The sequence below is a fragment of the Mustela nivalis genome, assembly GCF_964662115.1.
Source record: "Mustela nivalis genome assembly, chromosome: 6".
Classification (NCBI taxonomy): Eukaryota; Metazoa; Chordata; class Mammalia; order Carnivora; family Mustelidae; genus Mustela; species Mustela nivalis.
Window position 1 is genome coordinate 21558813 of NC_139025.1, and position 22767 is coordinate 21581579.

Genomic DNA, 22767 nt, shown 5'->3' on the forward strand with positions numbered 1-22767 from the left:
TGGGCCTAAGGTCCTCAGTCGGCACAGGAGAAATGACTGTGACACACCACTACTGTCAAACATTCCCCACCCAGCCCCCCTGCCCCGTGGTCCACCCACACTACTTCCCAGCCTCTAGGGCTACAAAAGCAGATCTTATGGGAGGTGGGGTCACAAAGATCGACTGGGTTTGCAGCTGCCCAAGACATGCAAGTCCCTAAGTCCCTTTAATAAATCATATCTTGTCAAGGTGACCTCTTGGCCTTTCTCTCTGGCCTTAGGAGGTCATTTCTGTGTATCCCCCTTTCATGGAACCACCATCCCATCTGGATGGTAATAGGGGCCTCCCAACTGGGTCACCCATTTCCCCAAGTGTCCTCCTCCACTTAATCTGTTCTCAACAGAGTGGCCATACAGGCTTCACGGAATCACCTGCTCCAGTCAAAGTCAGACCTTACCACATCACTGCTCAAAACCCTCTGATGGCTTCCCACCTCATCCACAGCAAAAGCCAAGGTCCTCCCTCTACCCTTGAAGCACCTCATGGTTCAAGTCCTCATGACCTCTCTGCTTCATCGCCCACCCTTCTCCCCATGTCCTTCCACTCCAGTCACTTACCACCAGCTCCTTCCCTAACTTCTGTAAGCTTCACGCCTCGCTTGCCCCATGTCTTCACCCAAAAGTTACTGCTCAGAGACTCGCTCCCTGATCTTACGTAAAACTTCACATCCCCCCTCACTCTGTTCTCTTTCTTTCCTTCATGTTTCTCTTTTTCCTGCGAACTGCACTAACACACTTACACCGTATCTACACCTTTACTGTGTTTCTGGTATGGCGTCGCCAGCAGAAAGTATGCTCCATGGGGTCAGAATATTCTACTATATCACCAGGGCCCTGAACGGTGACTGGCACATAGTGAGAATTCGAAGCACCATTGATTGAATGAATAATAAAATAACAAGCTGACCACTGAAACAGTTACTACAGGGGCGCCTGGGTGGCTCAGTGGGTTAAAGCCTCTGTCTTCAGCTCAGGTCATGATCTCAGGGTCCTGGGATCGAGCCTCACATCGGGCTCTCTGCTCAGCGGGGAGCCTGCTTCCTCCTCTCTCTGTCTGCCTCTCTGCCTACTTGTGATCTCTCTCTCTGTCAAATAAATAAATAAAATCTTTAAAACAATTACTACAGCAAATACAATATATTCTTTTGATCCTTTGGGATCCTAGACTAAAATTTAAATACTTACATACATTTTGATGCCATATCCTATATTTATACTTCGATGTCTACTCACTAGGGCAATATGATTTCTCCAATGCTGTAAACAAGCCCACAAATTAATACAAAATAGATCTAATTCCATTCTTCATTTGTGACTCCCCTGCTAGCTCACAGTTGGCAATACCAAGCAGCTGTCCCAGGACTGGTTCAGATAAGCTCCTGTTTACCCCAGAGGCCTTCACTGGTGACAGACTGCCCAACCATTAGGTAACTTCCGTGTGGGAGAGCAGGGACTATGGCCAGTTTTCTCATAATTGCATTCCCAGTACCTAAATATTTTTTGCATGAATGAACTGGTTAATTAATGCATGCTTGGCAGTTTATTGTGTTTTGTGTCCCACACTGAGGGTGAGATAGGCCACAAGGACCCCCTGCGTAAGCTAGCACATTTTGGAAGAGAAGAATATTGGGAGTTTTTGTAAAATACTTTAAAGTAGATAATCAGAAGAAGTCATTTTCAAGAGATTCTCCCCCCTGTCCAAATGGTATGATGGTGGCTTCCAATACAACAAAAATATAATGGATAGTTTGAAATGTGCTTTTTAAGGCAGCTCCTGGGGGGAACAATTTAGGTATTTGTTTATGTATCATGAGTCTATGTTATACATATATTATATATACGTGTGTATGTAGGCGTATGTTATGCACATATACTCTGTGTATATACATATGTTTGTGTACCTGTGTGCTATGTGTATGCATGTGTGTGTGCTCATTGTGTGTATAATAACAGGAAATCAAAGCCGATGATAGCTGATAAGCAAAGGGCATGACGGGGAAGTTTCTTTGCCTATTTTGTTAAAAATAATAATAACAATACACTTCACTGAGGACACCATGCCTCAAGTTCTGTCTAACAGCTCATTTGCCCCATAAATGACAGTCCGTCATTCTGCAGGATGTTTCATATACAACTTCCATCTTTCATTCATTAATCCAACAAATTCTAAGCGAGGACCTACTAAGTTCCATTCTCCATATTCTGGGATAGAACATAAATGTGACAAACAACATCTCTCTCCTCTAGTGGGAAGAGAGACAACAAACAAACATAACCAAATTCCAGGTAGAAACACGGGCCGTAAAGACATTTAATGCAGGAAAACATTACGGAGTTGGGGCAGGGGGAAATGATGCTTGAGCAGAGCTCTGAGTGAGATTGTAGGGGAAGAGTTCTAGGGGCTGAGGAAACAGTAAGAGCAGAAATGGGCTTGTCAGAACAGCAGGAGAGGTTGTGGTTAGAGCAGAGTGGTGCCCACTGGAAAGGGGCAGAGGGCAGCAGGCCCCAAGGAAGAAGGGCTTTGTTAGAATCCATTCCTCAGTACATTACTGTCTCAGACGGATTCCGGAGAGGTCATTCATTACTCTTAGAAGCAGAGAACAATTCAAGGTATTAAACGACAATAAAACGTCCTCTGTTGAAGAGGGAAATACATATGCATACCAAATGCAATGGGCCCTGGATACATACTCACCAAATGGTTGGGATCTTATTCCACTCCCACCACCAATTCGCCGTCAGTCGCCAGAATAAAAAGAAGAAAAGAAATTAACCGCTGGGCTAGTCTTCTTCAGGACTGTCTCTCAGCTGCCACCCTGCCTCCCTCTTAAATGGCTGACATCATTTTTGGTCTTCCCCCAAACAAGGGGCTCTTTCTCTGGTCCCAGATAATTAGCTTCCCCAGACACAATGGGAAGGCCTCAGCCCAGGCTTTTGGGGAAGACATTTGAAGCACAAGGGAATATTAGTGTTTAGCTTGCGTGGAACAAATGTTCCGGAAATGAAAATTTTTTTACGTTTGTAATTATGCATATCCTGCAGCATCTGCATAATGGGTCCAATTCAGCCTTGACCTTGCCACAACATTGCCATGTCTGTGGAGGAAGGTCAATGCATAACACGATGAGTGAACAGGAAGCTTCAGGCTGAAAATAGTGCCACAATTTTTTTCCTTCAATTTTGGGAACGAAGTTTGCTTTTTCAAGTCAGTTTGTCTGCCTATGTTTGCAAACATCTTCTAAGCACACACATACACTTGTAAAAGGCGTATATATGGAATCAGCCTTTGCTCTAAGAGGATCTCTGTATAGATTTTGGGTGATATATAAGCTGACTGCTATATTCTTTCTGGTATATGGTGGGATTTTAAAACAGAAGAGACAAAATACTAAATTAGGAAAGCTTTTTGCTAGCAGGGTCCCTGCTAAGGGACCCAGTGAATAAAATACCACCTGGGGTTAGGTTCATTTTCAAAAATATTTCTCTAGAGAACAGTGTAGGGATTTAATTTTGATTTGAACCAGAAATTTGGTATTTTGTTTGTTTGTTTGTTTCCTTATTTGCTGTAACACTTTGGATCTGCTGGGCTCTACTGCTGTTTTAAGGCTTCGCAGAATATCCATGCACTGAGATTCAAGGTTCAGCAAAAAAGTTTGCAGTTAAATTTCTTGATATTCTTCAGTGGATAACCCAGTTCAATCACATGGCATTCAGACTAAGATGTGAACAGTATTCTTGCAGCTACTTTAAGTTTTAAGTATTTGGCAGTTATTCTTTTTTTTTTTTTAATAATTATTTTTTTTAAAGATTTTATTTATTTATTTGACAGACAGAGATCACAAGTAGTCAGAGAGGCAGGCAGAGAGAGAGGAGGAAGCAGGCTCCCTACAGAGCAGAGAGCCCGATGCAGGGCTCAATCCAAGGACCCTGATATCATGACCTGAGCAGAAGGCAGAAGCTTTAACCCACTGAGCCACCCAGGTGCCCCAAGCTGAAGTGTTCTTATTAAGTCAAAGAGGTAGGATTCTGCATTTGGCCTCTATCAAATTTCAGAGGTTTTAATGGAGGATCCCATATTTACAAGAGGGGCATGATTTTACATGCTCCTCATTCCTAGCATCCTCATGTCCAAAGAACTGATGAGAGCAATCTGTCATATGTGTTTACCAAAAGGCTTTGTCACTCAACTGACTGATTTTATTTGTATTTTTCTGAGAGAGATGATGTGTCTCCTTTTTTCCAGACCAACCACGATGGCAGTTAATCATTTCAAATCTTGCACTAGTTCAAATCCAAAACAAAGTTTTCCCCCTGATGGACTTAAAGTATTTCTGCAGTTGTCTTCCCAACCAGCTGTTGCTCCTCGTTGTCCAATCACCCTTGGTATATGCTTCAGTACAAGATAAAATCAGTAGCCAGGTCACGAGGTAGGGGTAGCAACTCCCTGGCTAATTTAAACTCCCCAGTGCAGCGTCCAACAATTTATGGCACAAAAATAAGAGATTTACCACTAATGACAGTCTCTTTGTCTCTTGCTCCACTGTGCCTTTGGCCTCCTTGCATTTTAATTTGGGCAAGTAGTACAGTCCCATTCCAGGCTGAAATCCAACGCTCCCTTGGTTTTATCTGTAGGGGGCACAGCTTAAAGGATAAATTCTTTTGTTTTTTGCTCTTCATCTGCCAGAAAAACTGTGAACAGTGTAGGAATGTGAACTTGGGGGGATGGAAGAGGAGGATCCGCGTCACATTCCTCCACCTGACGACTCCGTGTGCACACACGTGGGCTATCTTCCCCGACTTCTTGCCAGCCTGGATGCGAGGGCATGGACCAGCTGGTTGAGGAAGGCTCCACTGTTTGTTTCCCAAAATCCAGAGGAGGAATAGCCCTAATCCATTCCATTTAGCCTCCTTTCTCATCCTCCTTCTTTTAGGTCAAGATCACGATCACCTCATAAAAAATATTCACAAAGAGGGGCGCCTGGGTGGCTCAGCGCATTAAAGCCTCTGCCTTCGGCTCGGGTCATGATCCCAGGGTCCTGGGATCGAGCCCCACAGCAGCCTCTCTGCTCAGCAGGGAGCTTACTTCCCTTCCTCTCTCTCTGCCTGCCTCTCTGCTTACTTGTGATCTCTGTCTGTCAAATAAATAAATAAAATCTTAAAAAAATATATTCACAAAGAGGCTGCATAGGACGGGGCAGAAGGGGATCAAAACAGGTCTCCTCAAAATGTGTCACTGTGGCAGGTGGACTATTCTGAGCTGAAGGCAAATGAGACCCTGTGGGCTGGAAAGAAAATTCTTCCCTTCCTTTAACTACCTAGAAGAATCTAACTGGAGTATCTTTCCCAGACTAAGCATTACTACCAGAGATAAATTTTATCGGAGTGACCCATCTGCATGGCCAGAGATAAATTTTATCGGAGTGACCCATCTGCATGGCAGGGCAAACATCCATTTCTCAAACACCTGCTCTTACTCTCCTGTGCATCAGCACCCTCCCCTTTGAAGCATCTGGCCCATCCCCCATTCATTAGGCCTCTATTTTTCCTGCCTGTGAACCACTTGTGTATGTGTGGTTCCCATCGTACAAAATTGTATTTTATTTTCCCCTATGACTCTGTCTCGTGTCAATTTAAGTCTTGAACCAGCCAGAAGAAACTTTGAAAGGCAGAGGAAACTCTCCTTCCCCCAAGTCCAAAACACACATTTTCCCCTTTCTTCTGACACAGAGATGTCTGACCAGAAAGTGTTAGGCGTGTAACAGAAGCAAATGGGACATGGCAATAAAATGGGAATAAACAAAGAAACTACAACTACTTAAAGGGATGAGAACTGGTTTGGTCTGGTGATACTGATGCCAGCGGAAAGATTGCTGAGGCCATAAACAGTTTCCACAGATTTTCCTTGTTTCTGGTTGAACTTCACCACCTACATGCATTGGAACGCACCAATATATTCCAGAGTTCATCAACAGATTCCCAATTTTTGCATGTTTAAATCGAGTACATCAACTCTCTCTCTCACCCCAATTCTATTTTGTTCATGGGCTGTCCACACTAAAAAAAAGTTTACTTGATATACACAGGGTGAAGCTTAGCAAAAAACAGGTCTCAGGTCTGCTTGCTGGAAATTAATACACTAAGAGAAGCATATTTTTTAGAGTGGATAAATGAGACACTGATAGACAAATCATTTCTATATTGTCAGATTAGACTACAAAGAACCAGATGGCCACTCAATTCGTAGAAGTTGGCCATCTACCCAACACATTGTTTTCTCCAAGTGGGCACCATTGATCCGAGGCAAAACTGAACAAGAACTCTGGGAAAGATCCACAATCAAATGATAAATAATAGGAAAAATGTTTTAAATTCCAACTTTGATCCTTCCCAAGAAGAGATGATAGATGGGCCTGGCTATAAAATGAAACTTCTAGGCAAGCAATTCTCCCCCAATCTACTTCTTCCTTTGCTTCCTCAAAGTACCTTCAAATTTTCAGCTACTATGAAATGGAAAAAAAAATTTATAAGACGTGCTGTAACTGAAAGATGGTCTACGGGAGGCAGATGCGGGAATCGTGGGAGCACAGGTTGGCTCTGGATTCCTACAAGAAGACCTAGTGAGAAGCTCAATGGACTTCTGTTAAATTCTGAGCACTATGTTACCCAGTTTTGTATCTGAACATCTGCACCTAAGACAACTATGGGGAGGAGGTGCTTAATAAGTATTGGGTGACTCAATGAATAAATTATAAAAGGCTATAAACTTTGGAAATAAAACATACTGTCTAACACATCTACTTAAAAGATGGCCTGCACTATTACGGATGCTCCCCTAGCCCAGATTGACTCATTTTTAGTCTTGCGCTAATGGTTCTGTTCTAGGATTTTGGAAATTTGGTACATTAGTTTACTGGGGCTCCTGTAATGCATTGACACAAACTTCACGGCTTCAAACAACAGAACTCAGTTCCCTCCCAGTTCTGGAAGCCAGAAGTCTGAAGTCAGGATCACTAGGCTGAAATCAAGATGTCTGCCTGGCAGCACTCCCTCCAGAGGCTCTGGGGAGAGCGGATTCCCTGCCTCTCCAGGCCTCTGCAGGCTGCCAGCATTCCTCGGCTGTGGACTCATCACCCCAATCTTCAAGGCCACATCTTCAAATCCCTTTCTGTTCTGTGTTCGCTTTGCCTTCTTTGTGTGGGCAAAATATCCCTCTGCCTTCCTTTTATAAGAATATAGGTGTCTGTACTTAGGGGCCCCCACTTCAGATTATCCAGGAATATCAATCTAAAAATCCGTAACTTGGGACTTCTGGGTGGCTCAGTTGGGTAAGCATCTGCCTTTGGCTCAGGTCATGATCCCAAGGTGCTGGGAGGGAGTCCAGCATCAGCCTGCTTCTCCCTCTGCCTGCTGCTCCCCCTGCTTTTGTTCCCTCTCTCCCTCTCTCTGACAAATGAATAAATACAATCTTCTAAAAATAAAAATTAAAAATAAAAATAAAAATCCTTAATCACATCTGCAAAGACCCTATCTTCAAATAAGATAACATGTACAGGTTCCAAGGAGTAGGACCTGATATCTTTGGGGGCCATTATTTTGCTGATCACACCAGGAAGTCTTAGCGTTATCAAAAGAACAGAACAGGCAGCAGTGACTGCAAGAAGCCTCAGACCGTCTCTGTCATGATAAACATACCTGCTGCACACACCTGTGTTATTTTGCTGTCATGCCCACAGTTACATATATGATGTTTTTGACGATGCACAGTACCCCAACCTTTGGGATTTAAATTAAAATCTGAGCTGCCCAGTATCCGTCAGAACAGAACTATCTTGGGGGAATGTCTGCATTATCCATGTTGACAGGGTCAAAGATTCCTTTCTCCTTATCACATGGCCTTAGCTCTGTCAACCACTCTTCCTTGTTGTCAAACCCATCTACGTGAGGAAACGCAGGAGGGAATTAGTCTACATGGGTGGGGCTGGTTTGGGTAATGGGGAAATTGATGGGTCCGGCTGGATGTTGGCAGGAGAGGTGGAATTGGAGCCTTGCATTTATTACCATTTCTTTTACCACTCTGATGCTCTGAGATGGCTCTTGGGTCCTGGAACACTACCTGAGGTGGGGCTGGCCCTGCACATGGTTTATTCCTGCTTCTTGTCCACACATCAAGCCTCAAGTCTGCTGGAAAACCAGCCTACAAAGTTCCTCCTGAAGGAGACAGCTCCAATTCTAGAAGGATGAGTTAAACTTACATATGGTAACATAGAATTATTGTTTGAGCAGTTTTCAAGCCATGACAATGCTTTCAACACATTTGAAACTGTCATTTCTTGATTGTTCTCTAGTAATATCAACACATTCCATAACCCCATCATAATGCAGAGCTAGAACTAGGGTAAGGCAAGTGAGGCACATTCCCCTTGGGTGCAAAATTCGGGGAACCAAAAATCTCAGGAATCAAACAACATTTTAAGTACAGTATTTTACTATAGTTTTTTTCTTTTCCTTTTCCTTTTATTTTTCTTTCTTTTCTTTTTTTTTTAAAGTAAGCTCTAGGCTCTACCTGGGGCTTGAACTCATGACCTCAAGATCAGGAGTTGCTCCACTGACAGAGCCAGCCACGCTCCCCTTAAATACAGTATTTAAAAAATATAAAATGAGTAAACTACGGCCAAAAGACTAACTGCCTACTTTTTAAGTAAACTCTTACTAGAACTAAGGCCAGGATGAGGGGAAGGCCAGTGAGTCAATCACACAAGTATTAGCTAACTCTTGTTTTTAAAATACTGATATTTTGTTCATCAAGGAGTTTGAGGGTTTTTTGCATTGTTTTCATTTTTAAAAAATAATTTAAAAATAATTTTGATTTTCTAAATGAATTCTTTTTTATTACAGAATTTTAGGGGCACTGGGGTAGCTCAGTTGGTTAAGTGTTCAACATTTGATTTTGCCTCAGGTCATCTCAGGGTCATGAGATGGAGCCATATCCAGCTCCACACTCAGCACAGAGTCTGCTTGACCCTCCCCAGCTCACTCCCTCTCTCTTTCTCTCTCTCTCTCAAATAAATAAATAACATCTTTAAAAAACATTTTTTAAACCCATTGTTTCCCCAAGACAACCATTATATTTTAGTATGGCACAAAATGTTTTATGCCAATTTATCAAAGAGAATATTAAAAAGATGTACTTGAAGTAAGTTGGGGGAAGCCGGAGGGGAAGACGAACCATGAGAGACTGTGAACTCTGAGAACAAACTGAGGGTTTTGGAGGGGAGGGATGTGGGGGGTTGGGTGAGCCTGGTGGTGGGTATTAAGGAGGGCACATATTGCATGGAGCACTGGGTGCATAGACAATGAATGCTGGAACACACACACACAAAAAAGAAATTAAGCTAAATTAAATCAATTTTTTTTAATTAAATAAATAAACAAAATAGAAAGATGTACTTGGGAACCAAGATTTAATAAAATTAATAATTTTTATGACTACATTAAGGGTATTATGTGAAATTGACTCTTTTTTTAGTATGAGTACATGGTAGCCAGAAGTTTTACTCACCATTACTTTTGAACCATCAATGCAGATTCCAATGCAGTGAAAAAGGCAACCTTAGAATTATTATGAAAATAATTTTGACCCCGCAGGCCTCTTCAGAGACTTTTGGGCAATTCCAGGGATCTACAGAACTGCCACATTAAAGGAAAAGGTTTTAACTATATGTCAAGAGCACTATCAATGACAAGCTAAGGTTCTCAGTCAGAGGGAGGCAACAAAATTAAGACTACCCCCAGAATTGGTTTTGCAAAACTAAGTGGTCAGGAGCTGAAGCAAAGTGACCACGTTTGCCACCAACCCACACATAGTTCTGAGTCATCAGGAAACCTCTGAAGCTAATGGTAAGACATGAACAAGATGTGAACAAACCTGAATGCCATAAATATGTGGCATTTAGTGAACTGAAAGCATGGCCATTTGGGGGCAGGTAGAGAAACACCCTGCACCAATCCCTCGTCTCCCCTGCCTTCTGGGAATCAGGGAGCGGAGGAAACCATAGGAGGAACAGCAGGAAGATGGAGGCAAACAGACCATGGTGCATCCCTAGACTGTTCCAAATCCGGGGGCCAGCCTGCCAGTCTGTGAAGCTCTCCTCTGACACTTTCCAGCATACAACCTTGGACAAATTCCCAAACCACTATCTTCTCAGTTTCCTCATGTACAGTATCAGTATAATATTAATGCTTTCCTCATATGACTGTAAGAGGTACATGAGATGATATAGTCAAAGCGTTGAGCATGGTGCATGGGACAGTGCTTGGTAAATACATCTCATGAAAAATAAGACACTTCTGTACTGCTTCAGTCCCCTGTGTTGGAAAACTCTTCCCCTGTCTATAAATGCTTCACCGGCCCACTGTTCTGCCAGTGTTGGATGTTCAGTAAAGGTTACTTCCTCCCTCCAGCGAGACTGGGAAGCTTGTCTGGACCTGTCATTTCATCCCTGCTGCTCTGAGTGTCACAGCTCTCTCACCAACAATTCACTAACAAATCTGATGTTTAAATATGAATAAGTCGAGGGCCACCTGGGTGGCTCACCAACAACAACAACAAAAAAAATCTTTCAACCTTAATTTTCTCAAGTAGGTCTCTGTGGTAGACAAAATAATGCCCCCCAAAGATGTCTATGTCCTCATCCCCAGAACCTGGGAATATGTCACCTTACATGGAAAAAGGGACTTTGCAGATGTGATGAATTAAGGATCTTAAAAGTGGGAGAGGTGGGCAGAAATCAGAGGCAGATGAGATTCCAGAAGAAAGGCACAGAGAGATGCAGCATTGCTGGCTTTGGCGGCAGAAGAAGGGGACACGTGCCACAAATGTGGGCAGCATCCAAAAGCTAGAAAGGCAAGGAAACAGATTCTTCCTTAGAATCTCCTGGAAGGAATGCAGCCTTCCCAACACTTTGAATGAGCACAGTGACACCACGTCCAACACTCGGACTTCTGAACTACAGAACTGGAAGAAAATAAAGTTATGTTGTTTAAACCGCTAAGTCTGTGGTAATTTGTTACACAGCAGTGAGAGAGCTAAGAGAGTCCCAAAGGCTATCTGGTCAGCATTGACATGCTTTGGTACACAATAAACTATGCAGCCAGGTCACCAGGGCGGGGACCAACAATGCCTCCTCTTCACTAAGTTCCCCTGCGTAGCTTCTGGCTACTGAAATGCCACAAAATAAGAGAATTATCCTTAATGACAGGCCCCACCCCTGAAGATTTAGCTCTGACAGGTCTGGGACACAAGCATACGCATGTTTAATAGTGACTCTATTAGTAATTGATCATGGTCCATGCTCAGAGAGACATTCATGTCTGCTTGTAAGGAGCTTATAATTTAGGTGCTGAGTAAACATAACTCCAGTATCTAATAGACAAATAAATATGCATACTTCCAAAGACAGATCAGCAGCCAGGACAAGTATAGAAGGCTAGAAGGGGCCCAGAGCCCATAAATCTTTCCATAGGTTTTGATGACAAAGCCCAGTTGTAGAACCAAGCCAGACAAGGTCTCTGCTGGCTCTCCTGTATGGCCTGTGCTGGAGGGCTCTGGCAAAGTGGATTCCCCTCAGTCCTGACACACCTCTGATGGCCACGGACCTGGTGAGCACGGACCTACACCTGAACTCTTCTCAGCCTCCCACCCGGCTCACCTGTTTCCTTCTGAGGTGATGATGTGCTGGCCCAGGGGGGGTCATCTTCAAACTGAACCCAGTTGCTGATAGCCGAGGCCAGGTCAGGTGAGGGCTGGTCGGGGCTCCCAGGAGGGGAGGTCGCTTCAGAGATGAGACCCAGCTTCTCAGAGGAGTCATCCTGCTCTGAGTGGGAAAGATCTTGACAGCCTCCGTCCACCACATGGTTCTCCCCGGAGGAGCTCTCAGACTGGTCTGAGTAAGACGACGGTGCTGGGACGTGCTCTTCCGTGCCCCCTGAAATACATACCAGACACCACCATCAATCACATGAGGAACGTCACCCTTCAAAACTGTCTCATGGAGGAAAACCCCAAGGGTAGGTAAGGGGTGATCACAAGACTCATGATACGGGTGGGTGCGGGTGAAGGAAGAGCCATGCCCGCCTGTCTCCATGCTAAAGGGGAGTTTTCCTCACAATGGGGACGAAGGAAAACTCATCATGCCCACAGTCAGTGCCCCGGCAGCCTGAGAATGGAAATCTTGTTCATAATTCTCATCCTAGCATCTATTCCAGTGCCTGGCAGTCACAAACAACAATGCTCTAGAGACCAAAGAAAAAGATAACTGAGTCGAAGGAGAAAAGCAAAAGGCAACTGGGACAGACAGAGACTTTGGCTGAACAGGAAAGCTTCTGTCTGGACTAAACACATTCAAATTCACACTTCAAACTCAACGCAGTCCAAACTACGTGTGTCCGCAGGCTGCCAGGTGTGAACTCTGTACCAACAGCCGGCTGAATGAGGTCCAGCTAAATGAGGATCCTACCTTTCCAGCACTTTTTTGGTCCTAGAACACGCAACGTCCTTCAAAAAAAAATGTTTTTTTAAAGAACTATATCCTAATCATCGGGGTGGCTACACAGATCTAGACATGTGTTGAAGTTTCTCAACTGCATAGCAAAAGTGGTCGATTTTACTATATGAATACTTTTTAAAAACCAAAGTACTTACATAAAATTTTTTCCTGCCATCATTAGCCACACAAACTAGTCTACCTGCATGTAACCAAAGCCTTTAGATGAGCACTGCCCAACAGAAGTAAAAGCTGAACCACATATGTAATTTTAATTTTTAAATAGCCACATTAAAAAAAAAGTAAAAAGAGCTGAACTACTTCTAGTAATATAAATTTCAACTCCATATGTTGAAAATTTATAATTCTAACATGTAATTAATATAAAAGTTATTAATGAAATATCTTACTTTCACTAGGTCTTTGAAATTCAGTGTGGGCATTTTATACTTAAGACACACTTCAATTCCGACTAGCCGCATTTTAAGGACTCAGTAGCCCCATGGCCAGAATACTGGATGGCTCACCTGTCAACTCACACTTTCCAGGTGCTATCAGTGAAGCTGGGTTGATAGCAGCTGACAAGGGTAGCTGCAGTAGGACAGAACCAGCCAACCAGACTCTGCAAATACCTCCTGTCCCCTACCTTGACCTTCATCCCTGAGCACCAGGTCCCTAGAAGTCAATTTAGCCATCTTCATGATTGTGGATGACAATTAACTGAGATCTTTCCACATGCTAGGCACTATATGTATATTAATTCATTTTGTCTTCACAGCCCCCCTGAGGAAGGTACTGTGATTACCCCTACTGGATAGAGAAACGACAGCATAGAGAGGTAAAAGAGACCAACTACCCAAGGGCACATCCCTTAGCTGTGACAGAGCCAGGATCCGAGCCTAAGCAATCTGTCTCTAGTGCCTGTCACTCTTCACAGCTATGCTTTGAAAACTAGGAAATCCAAACTGCTGTTGGGAGTAACACCCTAAAAGGCCAAGTATAAAGGAGTTATTTATAATTACAAAGTTTACATTCCTTGGAAGAAAGCACCCAATACTTTTGGTGTTTCCAGGCCCTTCTGTTTGGGACTCGAAGTTTCCTAAAAATGCTTCCCCCAGGCTTCTCAGTGGACAAATCTGCACCTTAGGAAAGTGACAAACTGGCTTTTTCCCATTAAGATCCTACCCAAAGAATGATCGAGGAGAAGTCATTATAAAGAGTTGTGGTTCTTTGCTAATCTTTTCACTTAAGAAATGAGAGTGCTCCTTACCCTCAGAAGGGACAGGAAAGAGTGGCTCCTCACTGAAGGAGACCCACTCTGACTGGTGGGTGGCGATCACATGGTCCAAGGTCGTCATGCTAAGAAGGCACTGGTCATCTTCACATCAATGGCCTCAGGCAGACCCCAGAGTAACGTCTGGGGAGGAAGAATGGGAGCACAGTGAACTTGGGCCTCGGCTCTGTTAAGAGGGTCTTGTAGAGGGTGGCGCTCAGAACATAGATAGATTGGTCCCTCTTTCCTTTGGCTAATCTGCCGGGCAGAAATCTGTTTAAAAAAATAATAAAAATTAAGAAGGACAATGATCACATTATATCCAACCCACACAGATCCAGGGTTTTCAACGCTGCCCACGAGGAGGTCTGGGTGGTTTCCAACTTGTATTACTCCTCTCTGCCCTGTCTTGTCCCCATGCCTTGTACAGAAATATCTGCCTTTAGCATCAAGATCTCTGCATAGGTCTTCCCATCAGACTTGCAAATAATTATGCAAATTTAAGCAATCGGATTCCCAAATCTCTCCAATTTTTATATTTTGGGAATACTTTTATTTATAATATCATACTATTGTAAAACAAAAATTAAAACTTTTCAAAGTATTTTCACTTTCTTTTAATAGATGGTAAAATAAAAGCATGTTCTTTCGTAGTAACTCATAACACTTTCTTGCCTTAGGCAGGTAGCTCTTTGCAAGCTTGATTTAAATCCTTGGCAGAAACCCAACCATCTCCAGATGGTACCTCCAAGCACAGCTTACCAACCAAGAGAAATAGAAATGGAGTCATCTTGTTCATTTGGAGTAAATGGGAAGGGAATATTTGCTTTAGTAAAAAATGTGAGTTAAAGAAACACATTTCCAATTTAGGCCAATTTGAATTAGTACATGAAAGTCCAGCCTTTCTTTACTCACAATTATGTTCTTTGTATATAGAAAGAGACTTAACAGACTCATAATTCTGTTTGTACTATTAATGTCCATTTACAATTTGAACCTAGATCTTGCTCTTATAAATTAATAAAATCTGAATTAATGCAAAATTAATGTGTTTCCACAAAAGAGCTACTATTTGCCCTGAACAATATCGGTTCTTATTAATGGAATACTTAACAATATTCATTTTAGTCTAGAAAAATTTAACTCATAGCCTTCCGACTGGGGCAAAACAAAAAAAATGCTAAGAAATTTTAGTATAGATTATTACCTGCTATAAATAATCTATGCTGGGGTTAATCAGAATAGAAATATGTAATAATTTTTGTCATTTTTGGTAGCGAACAGTTTTGCTGTATTATACAGCCTAAAAATAACTGCTTGTACATATTTATAATTTTCATTAAGTTTTTTAAAATATATTTTTGGAAGTTTTTATTTCTTTATTTGAGAGGGAGAGGGCGAAAGAATCTGAAGCAGACTCCACAATGAGCACAGCAACGTGGGGCCTGATCCCACAACTGGGAGATCATGACCTCAGCCAAAACCAAGAGTTGGATGCTTAAGCGACTTAGCCACCCAGGAGCCCCAAAAAACACATATTTTCATACCATACGTCATTTGATTCTATAGCCATTTTGCCTGAGTAAGGCAGATATAACTAAAATTCCTTTACAGATGAAGAAATTTGGGGTGAGAGGAGTGATTTATCCAACATTTTCATTGTTTCCAGGCCCTTGTTTGGTGTCCTAAGATGTTTCCTCCAGGCTTCTAACTAGAAGAATTCACACATTCCAAAAAAGTGACGAATGGACTCTTTTTTCTCCATGATTAGATCTTATCCACAGAATCATGAACTAGACGCCATAATAAGCAGGTGTGTTAGATGCACCAAGCTAAGAAGTGATCAATGCAACCCTGAAACGTAGGTCTTCTAATGCCAAAACTCTCTGATCTTTGGATCACAGCCACAAACAACAAAAAAAGTACCAGAATATATGCAACACCACCCAACTAAAGTACTTTGCAAACATCAATTATAACAGAACCATAATGAAATGATCTGTGAAAACTCTCCGTATGGAAATCTGCCAGGATACCCCAGCTGCGCAGAGAATGGAAAGCCTGGAACTCTCTCTTCCAAGTCCCTCTCCAAAGATTCTTACCAACCACGGGACCAGACATGTGCAAACAGCCTGGAGACTACAGTGCTCCAACACCAGATCTCACCAGAGAACTACACAGAGCCCAAAGACCCTAAAACTGACTCTGGCTGGCTTGTCCCTGCAAGCCATTCTCAAGCCCCATCAAACATGAGTGCCGCTGTGTTCCTGGCTCCAGGCCAAGATAAGACAGCAAAATAGAAGAGTCAGACTTCTCCTCTCCCTACAACAGCAGCATGTAAGCCAGGTCCAACAACAACAAAAAAGCCACAATACAAGTCCATGTGCTGACACATGCAGCGTCATAGCTCAATGGGGAAAACATCCTCCTGACCCCGTGATGATGAATCCAGCAAAATTCACAGATGAGTGTGGGTATGGGAGGGGACATGGTAAGAGGTGAAGGAAAAGGGTGAAAGTAATGGGACAAATACTGAGAAATTTTAGAGCTCAAAGGTTTTAAAGACCAACAGTCTACCTCTCAAGTTCACAGATGAGTAAACTGAGGCCCAAGGAAATCAAACATAGCAACAAAGAATGAGAACATGGTCCTGGGATCTGAATCCTGTACAGGCTTTAAGTCTCATTTCACCCCTGTACAGCAGGAATAACAAGACTCACTTCGTAATTTAAAGGATTCAGAGAGATAATAGACATGGTGTACTTAGTACGGGAAGTAATGAGCCCTCTGTAACATTGATGATGGTAACAGCAGGTGACGGCACAGAGGGCTTATTACGTACCAGGGCCCAGTCCAAACTCCTTATGAATGTCCGCTATAGCCATCACTGATATTGTTAATTTACTGGCCAGAAGTCACACAGCTCATTAGAGGAAGTCTTTGGACTAGAATGCAAATTTCATGAAACAAACCTCCCCCTGCCCCGTTTCTGTCATTTCCACATTCTGGCATTATGGATTTCTCTTTTCGATCATTTTTAGCAAAGTTCTCCCAGATGTTACATGGAGTCAAGCATTCAACCTCTTCTTTCCAGATACAGACAGAGTCTGGCTAAGGAACCAAGACTACTACTCAGAAAGTATGAGTGAAAGAAGAGCCCCAAAGGTTTATCTACACTTCCTTAGCTTGTCTGTCCCAGATCCAGACATGGGCTGGTTACGGATAATAAGCAGCCCCAAGAAAGCCTGGTGGAACAAATTTATTACATAATCATAATCCTGTGAAATGGATTCTGGGTATTTGCCATGAAAGGGCCACATCCAAGAAGCCATGAGATGTGGCTGTGCCAGCAGCTGGAAACCACAGAGGAACCCAATAATTGTGAGGCTAAGTTCACACTGGAGTCGGGTTCTCTATAAAAACCTCACCCCATTTTTAGAATGTGAATCATAAAGTGAAGCGTAAAATCACCACAAATGGCTAGTGACTCAGTATCAGCAGCAGGACTGACCAAAAGACACTACCAGATTCATTGAAGTCTCTGGATTGCCATTTCAGAGAAAAGCTTCTTCCCCAGCATCACTTACATGCTGAAATCTGGGGGTGGAAAACACAGTCAGCTGACAAGATGGGAACCACAGAAATGGATCTGTTTTATGCCAATCCTCTGACACACATTCATAAGCCCTATGTGTTTGGACATAGACTAAGCACCCTTTGAGACAGTGATTCTCAACAGCTTGCGATCTAGCTGGGGACACAGAAGAGCAAACACAACAAATCTGGAAATAATCCTCCTACAGGACATACCAGAAATGCTATTTAGCCAGAGAGAGATCTGCAAGGGTTGGAACCATAAAAAACAGAACAGATTTCTTGGATCTGAAGTATATCCTTGGTTCTGGTCCACCAGAAGGGAAGAGTAAGGATATCCGAGGACATCCTTGGGACAGAGGATCAGTCTAAGTGGAGAGTTAGAATCAGACCTTTGTGGGCTTGTTTCTAGACCAGTGAAGAGGTCAGTCTGATGAAAGCTGAGGTGTCTACTGAGGAAATGTGGGGAGAGAGGATTGGTAACCTTAACAGCTGAGAAGAGTTCAGTGGGAAATGGTAAGCTGCCTGACGTTTAAGAGTGGAGAGTGACTAAAGAAATGTGCCTACGAGAGATTAACGTTCCTCAGACTGCACTGACGAGCTTGGAGATGGAAGCTATCGGCCACAACAGCCTCAGTGTCTTGGGCAAAGCCAGAGACCAGGAAAAGTCTTGGGCAAAGTCAGGGACCAGTGCTCAGCACTGAGCACTCTGGCTGGGTTTGATTAAAATTAACTTCACCTGTTTCTTTTAACATTTTTTAAATGGGGTAACTAGAAAACTTAAAATAATACATATGTGGTTTGTACTCTATTTCTATTGAACAGCCTGGCTCTATAATAATCCATTCTTTATTTCACCTTTGTTTTTAAAGGATATTTTTCAGGAGACATAGAATTTGAGGTTGACTTTTCTTTTCCTTCAGTATTTTGTCTTTTGGAATCTATGGTTTCTGATGAAGAGTTGGCTTTCTCTCCTCCCCTACTGATCTGTCTTCAAGCTCCTTGACTCTTTCTTCTATTATCTTTATTTCCTGTTAAGTTCATTCTATGAACTTTTCATCTCAGTTATTCAACTTCTCTATTCTAAAATTTTCATTAGATTCTTTTTTTTTTTTAAAGATTTTATTTATTTATTTGACAGACAGAGATCACAAGTCGGCAGAGAGGCAGGCAGAAAGAGGAAGGGAAGCAGGCTCCCTGCTGAGCAGACAGCCCGATGTGGGGCTCGATCCCAGGACCCTGGGATCATGACCTGAGCCGAAGGCAGAGGCTTTAACCCACTGAGCCACCTAGGCGCCCCTCGTTAGATTCTTTTATAGTTTCTATTTCTTGCCTGTGATGCCCTATATGTTTACTCACTATGACAATGTCTTCCTTTAGTTCTTTGAACATATTTACAACAGCTGCTTTACAGGTTTTGTCTGCCATATCCAATATCTGGACCATCTGGGGATTCATTTCTATTGACTTTTTTTTACTATTTTAATATTAAAATTAATATTTCCCCATTTCTTTGCTCACCTACTAATTGTTGATGATACACTGAAGACACTCTGGATTTGATCTTCCTCTACAGAGCTGATTTTTGCCAGTAGTCAAAATGCTTGCTCACATTCATTATAGTCTTCCACTTTGTTGGGTGGATCTGAGAAAAGCCAAAGATGTCCCCTAAGTATCTCTAACAACTGCAGAACTCAACTTTCCAACTCAATCTCCATGGCAGATTTCAGCAGCACTTGGTATTAGGCTTTTTTAGGGTAGGTTTAGAGTAGGTCTTATTCTAGAGTAGCATCTGGCAAGCTACATCCATGACCCAAAGCTGGCCCTCTGCCTTATTTGTAAATAAAGTCATACTGACACAAAACCATGTGCATTCATTTACATATTGTCTATGGCTGCTCTGGCTCTACAATAGCAAATTTGAGTAGTTGTAACAGATGCTGTATAGTTCATAGGACGTAAAATAATTTCCATCTGGGACGCCTGGGTGGCTCAGTTGGTTGGACGACTGCCTTCGGCTCAGGTCATGATCCTGGAGTCCCGGGATCGAGTCCCACATCGGACTCCCAGCTCCATGGGGAGTCTGCTTCTCTCTCTGACCTTCTCCTCATTCATGCTCTCTCTCACTGTCTCTCTCTCAAGTAAATAAATAAAAAATCTTTAAATAAAAAAAATAATAATAATTTCCATCTGACTCTATAAAAGAATTTTACCAACCCTGCTTGAAAGCATGTTCCTTTGCCCTAAGACGCAGACTTTCTGTGTCTTTTCTGGATGGCTAGAATATTAATAATGTGTTAAGGAAGTCTTTCCGATGTAGCTGGGCTGGACTGGACTGCCAATATCTCCCAACATGGTTTAACCTCTAGTATTTCTGTCCCATTCTCAACCTTGGAGCCACCACTTTTGGTAAATCTCATATGGTTTCAGTCTGTACATTTGCACTCTAGCCAGGCCAAGGATTCCCTGGGTATACCCAGACACACTTCTGCTCCGGCATCCCCCATGCTACTCTCTCTTCTCTAATGTCCTGTCCAGCAGATTCCACTTCAACTGCCCCAGACTCTGATCTCCGTTTGCTTAGCTCAGCAGGACTGCTGTGCTCAGTGTAGACTCCAGCATATGATGCTGCATCAGGAAACTGTCCCCTGGAAGGGAGCCAAGGTAATCATCAGGCTCACCTCACGAGCTTTCCTTCTCTCAGGACTGAAATACTGTGATTTCTGTTGATCAGTACCTGAAAACACTTGCCTCATACATTTTGTCCAGTAGTTTCATGGTTGTACACTGCACAAGGACTAGTTTGTTATTAGTTATAGCCAGAATTGGAAGTCCTCCCCAAAACATTTCCTTTTGACTTGTAATCATTTTTAAAAAGAAAAAAAGAGCCCAGTTCAGATAATCTAAAATAGGGTTATTTTATAGTGACATCCTAGAAATCTTAATTAGAAGTTTTAGAAAACTTTCATAAACCATATAAAAAGCAAAGGAGTGTTTCATATAACTATATGGATTAATTCCATCCCTTCAGAGCTGAGAAAATATTTTGTTTTGGTAGGTTAGTTATGTTTTATAAACACAGTAACATAATTCTTGTTTGGTTAGTGAACCCTAAAGATTATTTAAATCTGAGAATTTAGCCAGTTCCCTCTTATATCTCTTTGCCATATGTATTCAACTAGATAGTTTCTTTGGACGTGTCTGCATCTAGTTGTTGGGTTTTGAGGCTACTGGCAAACACTATCCAGCCATCTGTTTGGGGTTTATGCAGAAACATCTCAAACTAGATCCTAGTGCCAATACCAAACCCTAAAGTAAGGCCTCCGACTTTTTCTGATCAAAGACAAACATCTCAAGGTCAAAAAGAAAACTGGGAAGAAAGTAAGAATGAAAAACTAAGACTGCATAGATCAAATATATTTCTGAAAAGCTTTCTTCTAAAGCAAGACATTCAACCAACTTCCTGAACATCTACTATGCACTCAGAATTTGCAATGCTTGAATCAAAATAATACCATGCATGGTTTTGTACTCTGAGACCTCTGTCAGAGTGGGCTAGAAAAATCACAACGATTTAATCATAAGTTAAAGCAACCATGCCACTTGTTTCATAATTTCTCAGAATAAACACAAGCCCTGAAAGCACAATTGCCCTGTGACAAAGACCCAGATCAGATTCAGGACCTGGAACACTGCTTCTTTTCCTTCTCCTAAAGTCTTTTACTGTAGGAGAGAACAGGTTCATTTTAACAGAATCTGAACACTGGAGAACACACACACTTTAATTAACATGTGCTTTGATGTTCTCAAAAGGAAAAGGTAAGTTGCTTTGGTTGTATATTCCTACTATTTTTTCACCATTTTTACTTTCATTTAAATACATTATTCTTTAAAATAAACAAACAAACTTTTGTTTGACTGTTTGACTGACCACGTTTTTTTTGTTTGACTGACCACTCCTCTTCCACTGGAAATTGGTTAAAATGAACACTCCAGGCCCAAGTCAACCATACAGAAGAACTCCAAAAGGAATATATTTATTTCAACCAACATCAGTTTGTATCCATGATTCTCTCTGAACTAACTCCCCGCTATCTCTCTTTCAATCACATACACCATAATTCCCCATCACTAGATGTCTGTTTTTGTCCCCTCTAAAGTCACATCATTTGTGTGTATATACACATACATACATGTACAAATACATACACATATAAATGCATCTATATTTATGGGCATGCATATTTATATATATCTCAAAGTAATAATTAAAAACATTTTTAATTGATTTTTATTCAAAATAAACAATCCTGATAGCTGCCTTATTAAAGAGCTCTGTGGCTCCACATTCGGAATCAAGGATCTCAATCGCATTTGGCCTAGAAAATAGGCTGTATCTGATCTTTGCTGCATTCCTGAGGCAGTGACCCTGAAGGACGTTCCCAGGTGCCTGAACAGTGTGTTACATTCAGAATGTAATGAATAATCGTGGCAGAAGGTCACCCTTTAAGGTTTGCAGAAGACTTTCTAATACCTCATACTCTAGGGAGGTCCTGGCTTACTCCATCTTGGTAAACTCCGCTTACTTTAGTTTCATATTTAGAACAGGAATACTAGTATTTTGCCTGTGTGAAAATAAGGATTTGGTGTGGATAATTTCTTTCCATCTGTATTTTAGAGCCATAAGTCTATCGCTTTAGATGTTCCATCATAAGACTCTCAGTTGCCTAGGAGTCATAAGAATCTTGCAGGTCCCAATGGTGGCCATATCTTCTAGACATAACCCTAAGACTTTCCAAGAAGCTAAACAAAATATTATTATATTCCATTGAAACTAAAATGCCATCAATTGTAAAATACATCTCATTTTAGAGATTATAAAATATTTTTAAATATGTATATTTATTTGTATGTCTATATACACACATACACATACATTTCTTGAAATCAAAGAAATACTCTTAGTTTTATACCAAATACCAAAAATTATAATTAGTATATATTTCCAGGATGCAAAGAACTTCATGGATTATGTCAATTCATTCTTACAACAACCCTGAGGTAAGTAAAACAGCTATTTCTCTCATTTGACAGATACATGAAATGACTCAAGGAAGTTGCTTGACTAACCTAAGGTCACACAGTGAAAACTGACAGAGTTGGGACAGGATCACAAGTCTCCCGATGTTAACTTATGTACTCTTTCTACTACGCCACATTCTGCCTTTCAGAAAAGATATGGAACAGATATGCTAGCTGGGTTTCCAACACCTCTTCCTTCTCCTCATCCAGCACCAGGGGATGGGTCATGACTGGTTA

At 41.9% G+C, this 22767-nt stretch overlaps 1 protein-coding gene across 2 annotated transcripts in view; it reads right to left on the minus strand.

Annotated features, from left to right (window-relative positions):
- STON2 (stonin 2) overlaps positions 1–22767 on the minus strand; it is a 156240-nt gene that overhangs the window by 109720 nt on the left and 23753 nt on the right. For both annotated transcript variants that reach the window (XM_082736397.1, XM_082736398.1), the window contains exons 2-3: positions 13852–14127; positions 11748–12023 (exon numbers count right to left, since the gene is read on the minus strand). In XM_082736397.1, coding sequence (XP_082592523.1) covers positions 11748–12023; positions 13852–13939 — 364 coding nt within the window. In that variant the 5' untranslated portion in view covers positions 13940–14127. The remainder of the gene's footprint in view (positions 1–11747; positions 12024–13851; positions 14128–22767) is intronic.